Source organism: Streptopelia decaocto (assembly GCF_964273445.1).
Source record: "Streptopelia decaocto genome assembly, chromosome: 3".
In the NCBI taxonomy this organism is placed as follows: Eukaryota; Metazoa; Chordata; class Aves; order Columbiformes; family Columbidae; genus Streptopelia; species Streptopelia decaocto.
Genome location: NC_138656.1, coordinates 111,113,389 through 111,126,457, shown reverse-complemented (window position 1 = coordinate 111,126,457; position 13,069 = coordinate 111,113,389). Strand labels below are relative to the sequence as shown.

Here is a 13,069-nt window from a genome sequence, read left to right as displayed (position 1 = left end):
CAGGTGTTCCCACTACACTGGTGGTGTTGGTTTTGTTTGGTACCTATATACTTGTATACAGTTCTAACCGTTTCAGGCCACATTCAGTGATTCTTCCTTAATAAGCTGTGATAGAGCTGATTCATTCTGGGATTATTGGAAGAGGGGAAAACTGCTGGAAGATTTTGAAGGTTTGCCAGTACTGAGATTACTGGTTATTTCACAAGGGTAGACCTGCTCACCTAGACATGAAATGGCTTTGACACTGGGAAAAAAAATGAGTAAGGCGTAGATAAAAGCCTACCTTCTCATAAAGTAAAGGCATACCATTTTTTCTTCTGCTCAGTAGTTACTTGTCTCATAGAGGGTATTCTGCAAAATAAAAAGGTGTGCTGAGTGGGATATCTGGTGTGTTGGAATGACCTTACTCAAGTTTTACAACCAACTCACATACATGAGTATGGTGTTGCAGGTCTTTTTCTTCAAAATGACGAGGTCCACTGAAAAGCAGTCCTTAATAGTGCGAGTAGCGTGCTGCCATCCAAGGCGCAGCTTAGAAGTGAGAAAGTATGAGACTAAAAATGTCACAATGAGTTTTATACTTGTTCATGTATCGAGATACATTTTACCTAGCGATCAGCCTCAGCACGGAAGGCCCTTCCAGTTGTGTTGGTGTGGGCAAGTGAAGAAGGGAACTCACAGAGCCTTTCACTTGGCTTCAGCAAATGTAATATGAACAATCAGCTTCCCAAAGGCTCAGACCTATTTGCTTTTGCTCCTTGAGGTCACTTGACAATGGAAATTTAGATCTGCTCTTATACAGTGATGGTTCTCTGACCTCTACCCTACCAAGAATTTTTTCATTTTGTTATTTTTTTTAAATAATAAGATATTGAAAATTCTTATAAATTGCACTGTGGTTATTCAGCTTACTGACTGTAAAATGCAGTCATTCAAGCACAGGAAACCTTTCCCTCTGTGTTCTGTAAAACACCCATATTAGATATATTAGATTTGCTTCATGCATGTTAAAGTGATTCTGGAGGCATAGATTGGTGTAGAACTGCATAATAAAACACTGTTTAATGGCGTTTGCCGTGCCAACATTGGAGGCAACCAAAAAAACTCTACCTCAAACTTTGTACTGTTACCTCGTCATATGCTGGTTGTAGTTACACTAATTGGTTAGAGGAAAGTAAGACTGGAAATGCAAAATGAAAAGAAGCCTCTCATAGATATCTTAATTTAATAAGTTCAGTGTGCTCCTGTATGCTTTTAATAAAAAAATGGGTTTAGTGTTTGTCATGTTTATTAGTTCATTCTGTCAGACTATGCTTGAACTAATTTAATAATAATACAGCTTCCTTTGAAAAACAGATTAGGTGTTAAACAAGTGTCCCAGCAATAGCTCTGTAGATAGCAAAGGAAATCAGTAGTTCAATTTGTAAATTAAGGTCTTGTTATTTTTCTAATAAAGCAAATAATACATATGACGACTTTAGTATCCTGAGTAATGGTAATTTATTTGTGGAGGATACCTTTACAAAAAGTAATTGCTCCAATAAACACTAATGAGTGGTGTGTTTATCTTAAAAGTTGCATGAACAGTTCCTGAGGGTACTAGGGCCAGATAAAGGTCTAAGGGTTAATCTAAAACACAATGCTTTAAGACCTGGTTCCTGGTGTCAGGAGGAGTTCTTCAGTATTTATTGAACATTCTTTCACTGTTTCCATCTCATTTCTTTGGCATTTTATTGCTTGCTGATACAAATTACCCAGGGTTCAATAATCAAATGGAAGACCGAATGAAGCATTCAGGCTCCAAGCAATATATCTTTAGGGGATGTATTTTCTAACACATTTACCCATACTAGACCTACAAACCTGAAATCTCAGTTTTTAAGCTTGCAGTTCTATTTAAACATTTTCAGATGGCATAATTCAATTCTAAAGAATTATTTTTTTTTGCTATAAGAACGAACACAAACAAATTATTTGTTTAAATTGCAGAATTAGACTTCTGACTATGCACGCCATTTTAACCGATAATCCTTCTAAGTCATGTAGTTGTGGGGTTGTTTTCTGTCTGTCACTGCATGAAGGCAAAGATAAAACATTCCACGGGTCACTCCATCTAAACAGTATTGACTCATTCAAAGCTGCTGCTTTCCCCACCAGTGTTTCTAATGTATTTGTAGTGGGAAAAGGAGGTGGCACATAAAGTCTGAAACATTTGGCCATATATATGTTGGTCAGATTTATGATACTAGATGGAGATGCAGTGGACTTAACGTAACCCTGCACTAGCTCTCCTGAGCTATTTGTTTGGCCATACTTGATGCTTTGTGCCTTCCCTTTCCATACGTTTTGATATCATCACTGACCTTTCCATATCTTTTCCCTCTTTGCTTTTCTTCCTCTTGATACTTTCTTGTGATGTTATTGCATTTTCCTATGCTTAAACTTGTTACTTCTCCTCACTGTTAACATTGAGCGGTAGGGCGATGTGTCACTCAGCTGAAATGAGCAACGTCTTCAGAGGAAGAGGTGAATCTTTTTCCAGTCCCCTGGTTCAGGCCCCAGATTCTTGTCCTTGTCATGTAAAAGGTCCAGTTCTGAAAATTCTTCACCACAAGAGTTTATACAGGTGGTTTGTTAGAGTTTGTCCTTAGATGTCCTAGTTCTACCCTGCAGAGTAAATGACCCAGAGAAGAAGATACAGTGCAGGTAGGGCAGTGGTTTTTACCTCCCTTTCCTTCATGGCATATAATTACAAGTCGCCTCTTCACACAGTTCCTTACTTGTTCATGAGTAATTTGGAGCCCTTGTGTATGAGCGGATCCTGGGACAGACTTTAAATCACTCTGTGACAGGTGGACAAGTGTCCGTATGTACTGAGCTCAAACGTTCAGTCACCTGTTGTGACGAGAGTAGTTGGGAGTTTGGATGTGCAAACATTCCCTTGTGAAATTCGGGATATATGCACAAATTCGAGGGTGGTGTTGGGCAATCTGGCCTCCAGTATCTTTTTGAATCATCCAGTAAAAAGGAGTTTATGATTTTTGGAAAATTTTTAACGAAAGGCTAAGTTTTATGAATCTCCAGTCTCAAGTCTGCTTGTATAACTGATATGCTTTATTTTTCTGCCTAAGAATTTCCCTTGCATACACAGCAGAAAAACAAACAAACACAATTCTCTTGTTATTTCCATGAAAACCCAAGTCCTCTTTCCGAGCAAGATTAACTTGTCGACTAATCTGAGAGCAAACACTTTATTTTAATCTATCATTGTTTTCTGCCTGTGGGTTTAGCAGAGGTCAGAAAAAAGAGATTCATTAGAGTGATGGTGCATTTGTTTTTCCAAAAGCACATAATAAGATTAATGCTTTGCTAAAGAAAATAAAGAAATACAGTATTTCTTTTAATACACTTCAGCTAAATAAAGTCTTAAAATCAAATGCCTTGGCCCGGATGAGGTGTTTGCAGCATAAGGTACAAGTCGTATAATTTCTGCTATCTGAAAACTGTGTAATTGAGCTCTTCTTCAGACGTGCCATTTATTCCACACCTGAGGTGAAGTAACTCAGGCCCCTTCTCTGATGTAGAGCCATTGGTGAGCTGACTGCCAGTATGTTTATGCAAGTCTGTTTGCTTATATAAAGAATCCATTTAAGCTTCTCCACCCAAGAAATTCATGTTGATTTTGGATAATCCCTGGGCGATTTTGTTCTGTAAAATAAATAAATAAATCTTCCAAACCTGTGACGCAGCCCAGCTCTCACATAGTTTGGACCGTTGGAACTGTAGCGTTTGTGTTGGGGAAACATGAACTGACACGGGGCGTGGGCAATTTTGTGTTTGTCCAGAAGTAAAATAGGATGAATATTTCAACACATGGTGACGTGATGTTGGAGTTTCACCCGACATGAGGGCAGGGTCATTCGGGGATGAGGAGAGTTCCGCGTGTGTATTGACGACCCCACGCTGCACACTCATCCTCCAGTGTGGCTTCTCTAGGAGTAGAGCCAATGTGATTTGGTTTTGGCAACACATCAGTATTTCAGAAGAAAAGGAAAACTATTACACAGCTGAAACAATTCTCTGGAGTCAGCATTGGACTCACTTTCGGTCTAAAAGAGACTTGAATGTGTGTGTAGCACAGGCCAGTAGACCTGTGAACCTGAGCGGCCTCACTCGGAGTAGTGCTGAGCAGGACTGTGCTGCGGAGGCTTTGGCCCAGCGCAGTAGAATGGCTACCTCTGATCATCATCAATCCTGATTAACCCACCCAATTAAAAACCACTTCTGCAAGCTCTGCTGTCCCCTGCTCTCTAAGAAACTCTAGTGCACAGGCTTCAGTTGAGTGTGCCCAAGTCCTAAGCTCAATTCTGGGCAAATACCAGGAGAAAAATGCCCTTATTTTCACTCTGCTCTTAATCCTCACACATATCCTTCCTTGGGGTTCTTGCTTTGGCAACAGAACTGCTTCTGAATAGGCACATCTCTGCTGGAATCAGTAATAGCTATGAATACATTGCCCTGAATCTCTACGCTGATGTTTATTAGGTAACTAAAAATTAAATTAGATAGCTAATGTCTTCCTAGCTAAAATAATTAAATGTATTTGTCTAACATAGTTATCTACCTTAACTTGGAAAATATTGAGACTGGGCTAGGCTGTATTTGCTGTAGCGTTTATTAATTGCGTTGCAGCAATGTTCAGCATCTCTGTAGCAGATATTGAATTTGGGTAGTGAAAAGCAACCATTAACCTCATGAGACTGAACAAGACAACTAAAAATTTGGTTTGCTTCTTGCTTGGTTTCTTGGGTCTTGTGAACCACGAGAAGTTCTCTAAAAGATTTATACACCTGTTTTATCTCCTTTTCCCTATTCTAACCTGGAAATAAGCTGAAATTCTTGTAAAATCACTTATTTTCAAGAATTAAAGCTATGAATGGAATGTCAAACATTAAAACATGCGCTGATAAATTACTGCAGGTGGCAATGCTTTAATAAAACAGTATAGAAATGATAGCAAATGTTTACGAGGGAAAACTGACCTGCTCAATCCAACACATGGTAAATACTCAACATAACATGCTCTTTCATTTGTTGCTGTATCCAGTGGGCTGTCGTATTTCCAGTATTCAGTGTTGTATGTGTGATATATATGCTCTTAATTAAACTTGTGATTTAGACAGCCCACTCCTGCATGAAGTTAAGCTGCTGTGTAAATAAATAAAAAGCAGGAAAGACAGCTTTCACTAAAAATAGAAACTAAGCTTAAAAACAATGTTTTGGCCTTAGGTTTTTATTTAGGGTTTCGGAAAACAGAATAAGCTTTTCCTTTTCCATTAGATGTAGAAAACCTAAAAGCAAAATATTAATTTTCATATAATTTTGCATTCCTCGAGTGTGTTTTGTTTATTGAATGTGTTTTTCATTTAGGATAAACTGCTATAAATTATGCTGGGATATGATCATTAGCAGTTTTAGTAGAAATATTAGTTTAACTGAAGAACTTCTTTGTTGTGACCTCAGTGGTAACAGTTTGAGCTCAGAAAAAAGCCATCAGAACACATTCTTGAGCAATTATTTTGCTTTGAAAGGTTATGTTTCATACAGACGATCAAAAAGGTAACACAGTGCCAGCCTACTTAGACGAACATTTAATACCATCGCTGTCAAACCCCTGATAACTTCACCGCTGTGGCTTTAGTAATTTTTAGCATTTGAGATTGCTGACCAATTCCCATCAAATTGGTTACACGTGGATTAAGAAACCAGTCGGCTGTCATAATTTGACAAACAGTGTTCACAGTTATAGGCAGTTAACTCCATAGTTAACACTTTCTCCAAGCAGGCACAAAACCAGCTGTATCTGAGATGAATGTGCAGTGCTATCTGACTTTCTCTTACACTAGTTTTTCAATGCGTTTCAGTCATTTTAATGTATGTATCTTTACGGTATCTCTGCCTGGTAGATACTTTCTTCCGCATTTATTTCTCACACAGGGAACTGATGCAGAAGAAACCAAGTGAGAAGTTAAACACCTAATACTTGGTGTGCTGGTTGGGGCTGTGTGTGTACTACCTCTGGTAGCTACTCCGGAGGTGTTAGAGGTGTGTGGCCTTTGGCAGGCATCTGTATACTGTCTGTAGGAACACAGCGCAGTAATGAGCTGGTCCCCATCATTTGTCTGAACCCTGCTGCCAGGACTTGTAGCTTATTTCGATCTCAAGCTTCATTGCAAGTCAACATGTAAGGAGTGTAAAAGACCAGAGGTTTAAACTGGAGTATGAAATTGAGCCCTGAGATAATAGCATGGATTTAAGAGATTAAGTGATTTAAGTGATATTATTACCAGTGCATCTCTTTCAAATAAGCTATAGGAATACATTCCTTCATCCTTTCTGCTTCTTTTCTTTCATTCTTTTTTTCAGTATTTCTTCTTAGTCTTTTCCATCGAGTTGTCCAGCTTAAACTGCAGTGGTGTATCCTTGGTATAGCTTTTAGTGTAGTGGATAGAGCACTTTTCCAGCAGATGAAAGAGCTGTGAACCCCCTTAGATGGGGGAACTTGAGAGCCAGGTCACCCACATCATGAGCAAGAGCTGAAGATGCCCAAATTGCTGTAGATCCTTACAGGCACCAGATCATCCTTGTCATGTTGACTGGCCAGGAGATGAGTAGCAATGTCCTCATCGTAAGTGGTTGCCCAAGCTCCTTTGGGAGGTCCCTGGCAAAACAGGAGTGAAATTACCCCCTAACTTAGAACCACGAAGCTCTGACTTGATCTTCCTTTTTGTAGCTGGATTGACAATGAGAAGAACTTATAAATAGGGGTAGTTTATCTAAGTGCTAGTGCTCCTTGTTGACACATATGCATTTTCTATTTTTCCTCATTCCATGGGACTTTTTGTGCATCTTTATTTTGAGACAGGAGCTTTTAGATATCTGAAGGTTCTTAGTGAATGGTAACATATGGTAGCTTGTCTTGAGTGAAGGGACTCTTGTTCCTGGGCAGTATTGCTATTGTAGGTCCTGATCTTTCGATGTAAAGCTGTATTGATTTAAGCTGATCCAATGTCTTGAGTTTGATCTTGTTCTGAATGAAGGGGATCACAGTGCTAAATGATTGACCATGAATCTCCATGTGTTTTCATCTCCTTCCCTGTTTCCCAGCTATACGTAAGGCTTCACATCCTGTACATCTGATTCATCATTCTGTATTTACTAGTGGTGTTAAGTTAAAATTAATTTTTAAGCTTGGTGTTGTGGGTTTTTTTTTAATTAATAAGTTTATTTGTTTCAAAATTTTCCAAAGAAGTAGAAAAAAAAAAAGAGATACTTGAAATTTCTATCATTAAAACAAAGGACTTTTTTTCTTTTATATTTCAGACACAGATATCAAAGAGCTAGAGGATGTTTTTGGACTTAACGGACAAGTAGAGCATAAGCTGAACTTCCTCAAAAAGAACGTATCAAAAGATATAAAGCTGGTACTGATTGCTCATTCTATTGGTTGCTACATCACACTGGAGATGATGAAGCGAGCATCAGAACTTCAGGTACTTTAACCGTATAGAATGGGGGTTATATTTTTACCAAAGCAGTGCATATACTTGGCCTATGGGTAATGTCATGTCTTTCCTGTGGAAGCTCTATGCTGCTATACACAAACCTTCAGTTAAAGTGCAATAAAAACTTTAATGAGTAATCCTCATCACATGTAACAAAGTAGTTTGATGTAAAATAAAGTTCTGACTCTGAATTTGGATGTTTAAATGCCCTTATAAATAATTAGGAATGGTGATAAATATATTTAGGACTTTCTTGTTCTCTTCTCATCTTTAAATAATTTAAAAACAGATCACTAGGTGTTTGGCAATTACATTATGTTACTACACCCAAACTTGGGACTGGTTATGATTTTAATAACAGCTTCTTAGGGCAAGCAGATTGCTGACCATACATGGCGAAATGTACAGAAAATAATAGTATGTTGTGAAGGATGTTGCTTCTAAAATTTAATACCTATGCATATATCATTGCTTCTGCAGCTTAGTCTTGGTTTGTGTGAGCTGAGGAAAGTGAGACGTGTTCCTGCATGTTTGTGTGTGTCAGCAATAAGGAGGCTGAGGCAGGACCGTGACCTTGTAACTCTGGAAATGGCAAACAGTGCTCAGTAATAACTCGCTCTACCAGTGGTGATGAATGAAAAATTCTGAATTTTTATTCTTAAACATTCACTTTTGCTAAATCCTTGCCTCTTCCTTTATATCGTAAAATCTTAGTGGAAGGAAGTGCAGTGTTAGTGTAAAGGCTGTGTTTAATATATGCATGAGTAGGTTCTGCTTCTTCATAACCATTTCCACTGCACTTTTTTTTTTCCTTTAGAGGAAACAGCAACTAAAAACATGAAACATGAGGTTAACCTGGTATATTTCCACATGCCTATTTCACTATGTGATTATAAACAAAGGCATTTTTCTGAGAAACTTTTATTACTGTTTTATCTTTTCAAGAGGGAATGTTCTAGAAAATATCATATGCAATAATTTGTCAAAAAAATATCAACTTTTCTTTGGTCAACGTCTGTACAATCTTTTTTTTTACACAAATTATTTTATCTGGTTTCAATTAAACTATGAATTGTTGAGTAATTTTTTTACACCTGGCTCACTGGATGCTGGCAGCTTGCTATTCATCAGTGTTTTGAAATGTAGGTGTCTTTGGGACACCCTTAGACTTGCATGGTGCACTGTGTGCCTGAAGGAAATATATGACAAGCTACATTTAAGATGCATTTAACAATAGAAAATATTTGTGTAAGCCAGAGTGTTGTGCAACCTTTGTCCTTTTGCCAAAAATAAGTTAACTGCTAGGTTTTATAACATATGAAGTGTGATAATAAGAAACTTGTGTTTCCATCTCTCCCTTTGTTTTTACTGGAATATTTGATTCCCACAAGATTTTGAGCACATATGTGTATTTTAGTAGCTAGATCATTTGATTTTATTTTTGTGTAGTTCTTATGTGATTTTTTTTTATTACATGAGTTTTGGTTTTGGTCTTAAATTCTCTGCTTTAAGAGCCTTTGATTGCTTAGAGTTTATTATTCTGAGGTAGAGGTTAATGTATTTATTGTTCAAATAATTCAGTAAATGTATATATTTGAAGTGTATGTCTAGCAGATTTGATTTTTGTTACCCAATTTAAAGCCCTTTCATAATCTAACGAAATATATAGTAGCTTAGACTGTACCTCTCTCGTACGATGATGAGGGAACCTAATGAACTCAAGCTGGCAGGTGTGGAAAGTAGAAAGTCATCTCTTTATCTCTCCTTCTTGGTTGCTCTTCAGCTGTCAGTTTTGCATGTCGTTAATTTATTGGCCCCTCGTGCTCTGCAGGTTAACAGGCTACTGTATTTTTTTTTTCTTAAACCCCTGTGAAATAATGCTTTCTTATTTCATTTAAAGAGAAATGAAACAGGAATTAATGGTTTACCCCAGGACCCCATCCCTATTTTCCTGTTGACTCTCAGGGAAGTTTCTGTTAACGGTTTCATCAGGAGAACCCTTAGTCTTAGGTTGATGTCTTTCACTAAATCTGATTAGTAGAGAAGGGCCACACAGGTTACATCCATACTTGTGGGGCTGCTACATGGGTTTGAGTACTGGGCCAACTGTGCAGTTTTTGGCCTAGTCTTTAAGAGTCTTTGGCCCAAAGGAACCAGTGACTCCTAGAAGACCCTGGCATGGTTCTGGCCTTGGTAGAGGCCCACGACCATTCCCAGTAGTTAGTTTGGGTGCAGACATCCTGTTTTGAGGCAGGGGGAAATTCAGCCATGTGGACACAGACCACCCCATGCCATCCTCTTCAGTGACAGGACCAGGCAGTAGTTCCTGGCCGGTCTGTTTGCTGGCACACGTGTAACCAGGAACACTTCTGAATTGTCATGGTGGGAATCAAATCATAACAACATTCACCCCTTTGTGGGAAGTGGAGCATCCAGAGTTTGTCAGACTGCTAAAAAATTTTGTCACTGAGAAGGAAAAATGTTAATCAGCCTTACTCTGTAGAGATGGAAAAATACTATAATGCACAGTTGATACTCGGTATTAACCTCATAATCTTTTTTGCTCTTTGCTCAGCCAGCAGAGCTGAAAAATGAAGCTGAGTGATAAAATTATTTTCTCAGTTGTTGGAGCTTGAGCCTAAGTCATAAATATGCTACATCCTCCAGGCATTCTCTTCTAAAATACGAATCCTTACTTGGAGGATTTCCTTGTGCTTTGCTGGCAACACTACTGAGTGTTTCCTAAAACACTCCTTTTGATCATTAGTTTTATCCAAAGATTGACACATTTCCTTGCTAATGAAATTCAATCTGTTACAGCATTAATCTTTCATTTGCAACCATGCTTTTGAAATGCCAGGACTTTTGTGGTAATAAATTAACACTTATTAATGAGCAAAACTATCATACAATGTAAACATTGGTCTTCCCATGAAACTCATTGAGGAGGAAGAATTCAAAACCCCTGAGTATGTATCAGTTTAGGCAAATAAAATCTCTGTAATATATAATTCAAAATCATGCATTGCTACTATGTCTCAGAATATCGGGTATTGCTAGAACTTGGTTGATTTCATAAATAATAGCTAACATAAGTTGGAATAGTTGTGCATAAAACCAGTTCCTACCTTGAAACCTTGTCACATCATTTCCATGCACACGATCATGTGTATCTGCCTTATCTTCCCTTCACTGTGTTCTCTTCCAAACAGAAATATTTTGGTCTGTACTTTTTTTCAAGAAATCTGATAAGCATAACAAAATAACAGTTCACATTTAACTATTCCACAAACTTAAACAGTAGCATAAGCATATTTTCATGTTTTTTCTTTTGTCCATAAATGAATTGCATTCAGGTCTTTCACTTGAGGAGCTACAGCTTGTTCAGGATCTGGTAATGTATGTAGCTTAGAAGGTTTCTGCAATGTGTCTTATTCTTCCTAAGTTGCTACTGACTTTAACCTGTCAGGATCATTGGTGGATGCTTGCATAAAGCATCCACTAAACAACCTTTCTTGAGTTAAGCAAATGTTTATTTATCGATAACTATTCTAAATTATTTTATGGTTTATAAAATGTTGGTGTTCTTCATTCCCTTTTATAAATAAATTAAACATGCCTAACAGGAGGTACTAGGCATTTTTTGTTAACGTCTTGAATTACTGCAGTTGGCTGTATATCTATGCTCTTGGTTTTCTGTCTGTTTAGGCAGTTTCTAATCCATATAAAAATGTTTATCTCATTATTGTTATTATTATTATTATTAGGGATTGAATGACCTGAATGGGAAGCCTTTTGTTGGAGCTTTTTGAATATAGTTATTTTAGATGATGCTCCTATATGTGCATGGTAGTTTCATTTCTTTCTGCTTATTTAATTTTTTCAATTTAGTTAAAAAGCGCAAGAGATTTAATCTATAGAGCATTATTGTTGTTACTTCTGTTGTCAGAAAAAGACAGAAATACATTTTATCATTCTTTTTGAAATTTAGCTGGTAATGGTCTTCTGTCATTCCAAAGTTTCTGTTGTTCCATTGTTAGTAATGGAGTCTCCTCTAAATCACACACACCTTTAGCGTGACACATGTAGCCCTCATTTTGTGGTTTCATACTTGAACCAAAAGGCCGTGCTCCATCTGTTGTGAACAGCTTGCTTGGAAATATTGATGGCCCACAGGTACACAACAGAATGACAGATGTCTTGACACTTTTAGCTATTTTTTGTTCTGTTGTCTAGAAATCTGCTTCTTCTCAATTGCCTGCAGCCCTTTGCAGCACAGCTTAGTGGGAAAAGATATCTCTGCACATGACCTTTCTGCCATAGACATTGATTGGGTTTTGAAATTTCAGAAATTCTCTTTTCTTTGCCATCTCTTGGCCAGGGTTTGCCTATTTTCAGAAATAACCTTTACCTATGAAAGCAGTTAGTTTTAAAAGAAGCTTTACTAAAACAGTGAAAAATGGCAATATAGAGTTTGCAGTGCAATGTATCTTTGTATGCAACATAGAATGCAAGAAATAAGTATTTACTTGCAGAAGAAATGAAAGAAAATGTGTCTTAATGTGTGAACATCTATCCATAAATACTGTTTTGCAGTAAGACATTGTGAAGTGTAAAGCAAATTAACTATTCCTGAATAAGTCATGTTAAAGCCTTCTGATTCTAAACCAGATGTCTTTTTCTGATATAGCTTAATCTATTTTCAAAATATATTAAGGAAATGGTTTTGAATGTATTCTAGATTCATTCTGGACAAGAGCATTCACACAAGAAGTTATTCTGGAATATTTTCACATTTAGATGTTCTTTACTTAGTCTTTAAGTTACCAAGTCTCTTGGTCAACATCAGTTCTGTAAATTATCAAAGCTTTTCCTAAGTTTATTGGCACAGATAATTTTGTGAAATACAGGTTTCCTAGAGACAGAAGGTTCAAGTAGGTGTCTTTTTTTCTTTCTCTTTTTTAGATCTATCGGTTCTCCCAAGAGCTAAACGAGACAAGGAGATAATTTTATTTTGCCAGTGTTAGCAAATGCATAATCAGCCATCATAGCAAAGAGATCCCACCTTCTAAATCAGTTGGTTTCCCATCTTTTTGTGTGATGAGAATAGTTACTTATGGAGAGGGAGGAAGGAGTGTGTAAATTGTTTTGTAATGGTTTAAAATCTCACTTGAACAAATATTAGGTTGTCTTACTGCTGCCTTTCTGCCTTAAGTAAAGTTGCTTCTTTTGTCTCTGGTTAACACTCTTATGAAATACTGGGAAAGTTCCCCCTAACTTTAGTGCAAGTAGGGTTAGGCCATAAGAGGGAGAAACATGTCAGAATGGAATGGAATGGAATGGAATGGAATGGAATGGAATGGAATGGAATAGAATAGAATAGAATAGAATAGAATAGAATAGAATAGAATAGAATAGAATAGAATAGAATAGAATAGAATAGAATAGAATAGAATAGAATAGAATAGGATAGGATAGGATAGGATAGGATAGGATAGGATAGA

General features: G+C 37.3%; 1 protein-coding gene across 1 annotated transcript in view; it reads left to right on the top strand.

Annotated features, from left to right (window-relative positions):
• Positions 1 to 13,069, top strand: part of LDAH (lipid droplet associated hydrolase) — a 120,242-nt gene that overhangs the window by 45,641 nt on the left and 61,532 nt on the right. Inside the window, exon 4 of the mRNA XM_082047427.1 lies at positions 7,384 to 7,553. Within this exon, the coding sequence (XP_081903553.1) occupies positions 7,384 to 7,553 (170 nt within the window). The remainder of the gene's footprint in view (positions 1 to 7,383; positions 7,554 to 13,069) is intronic.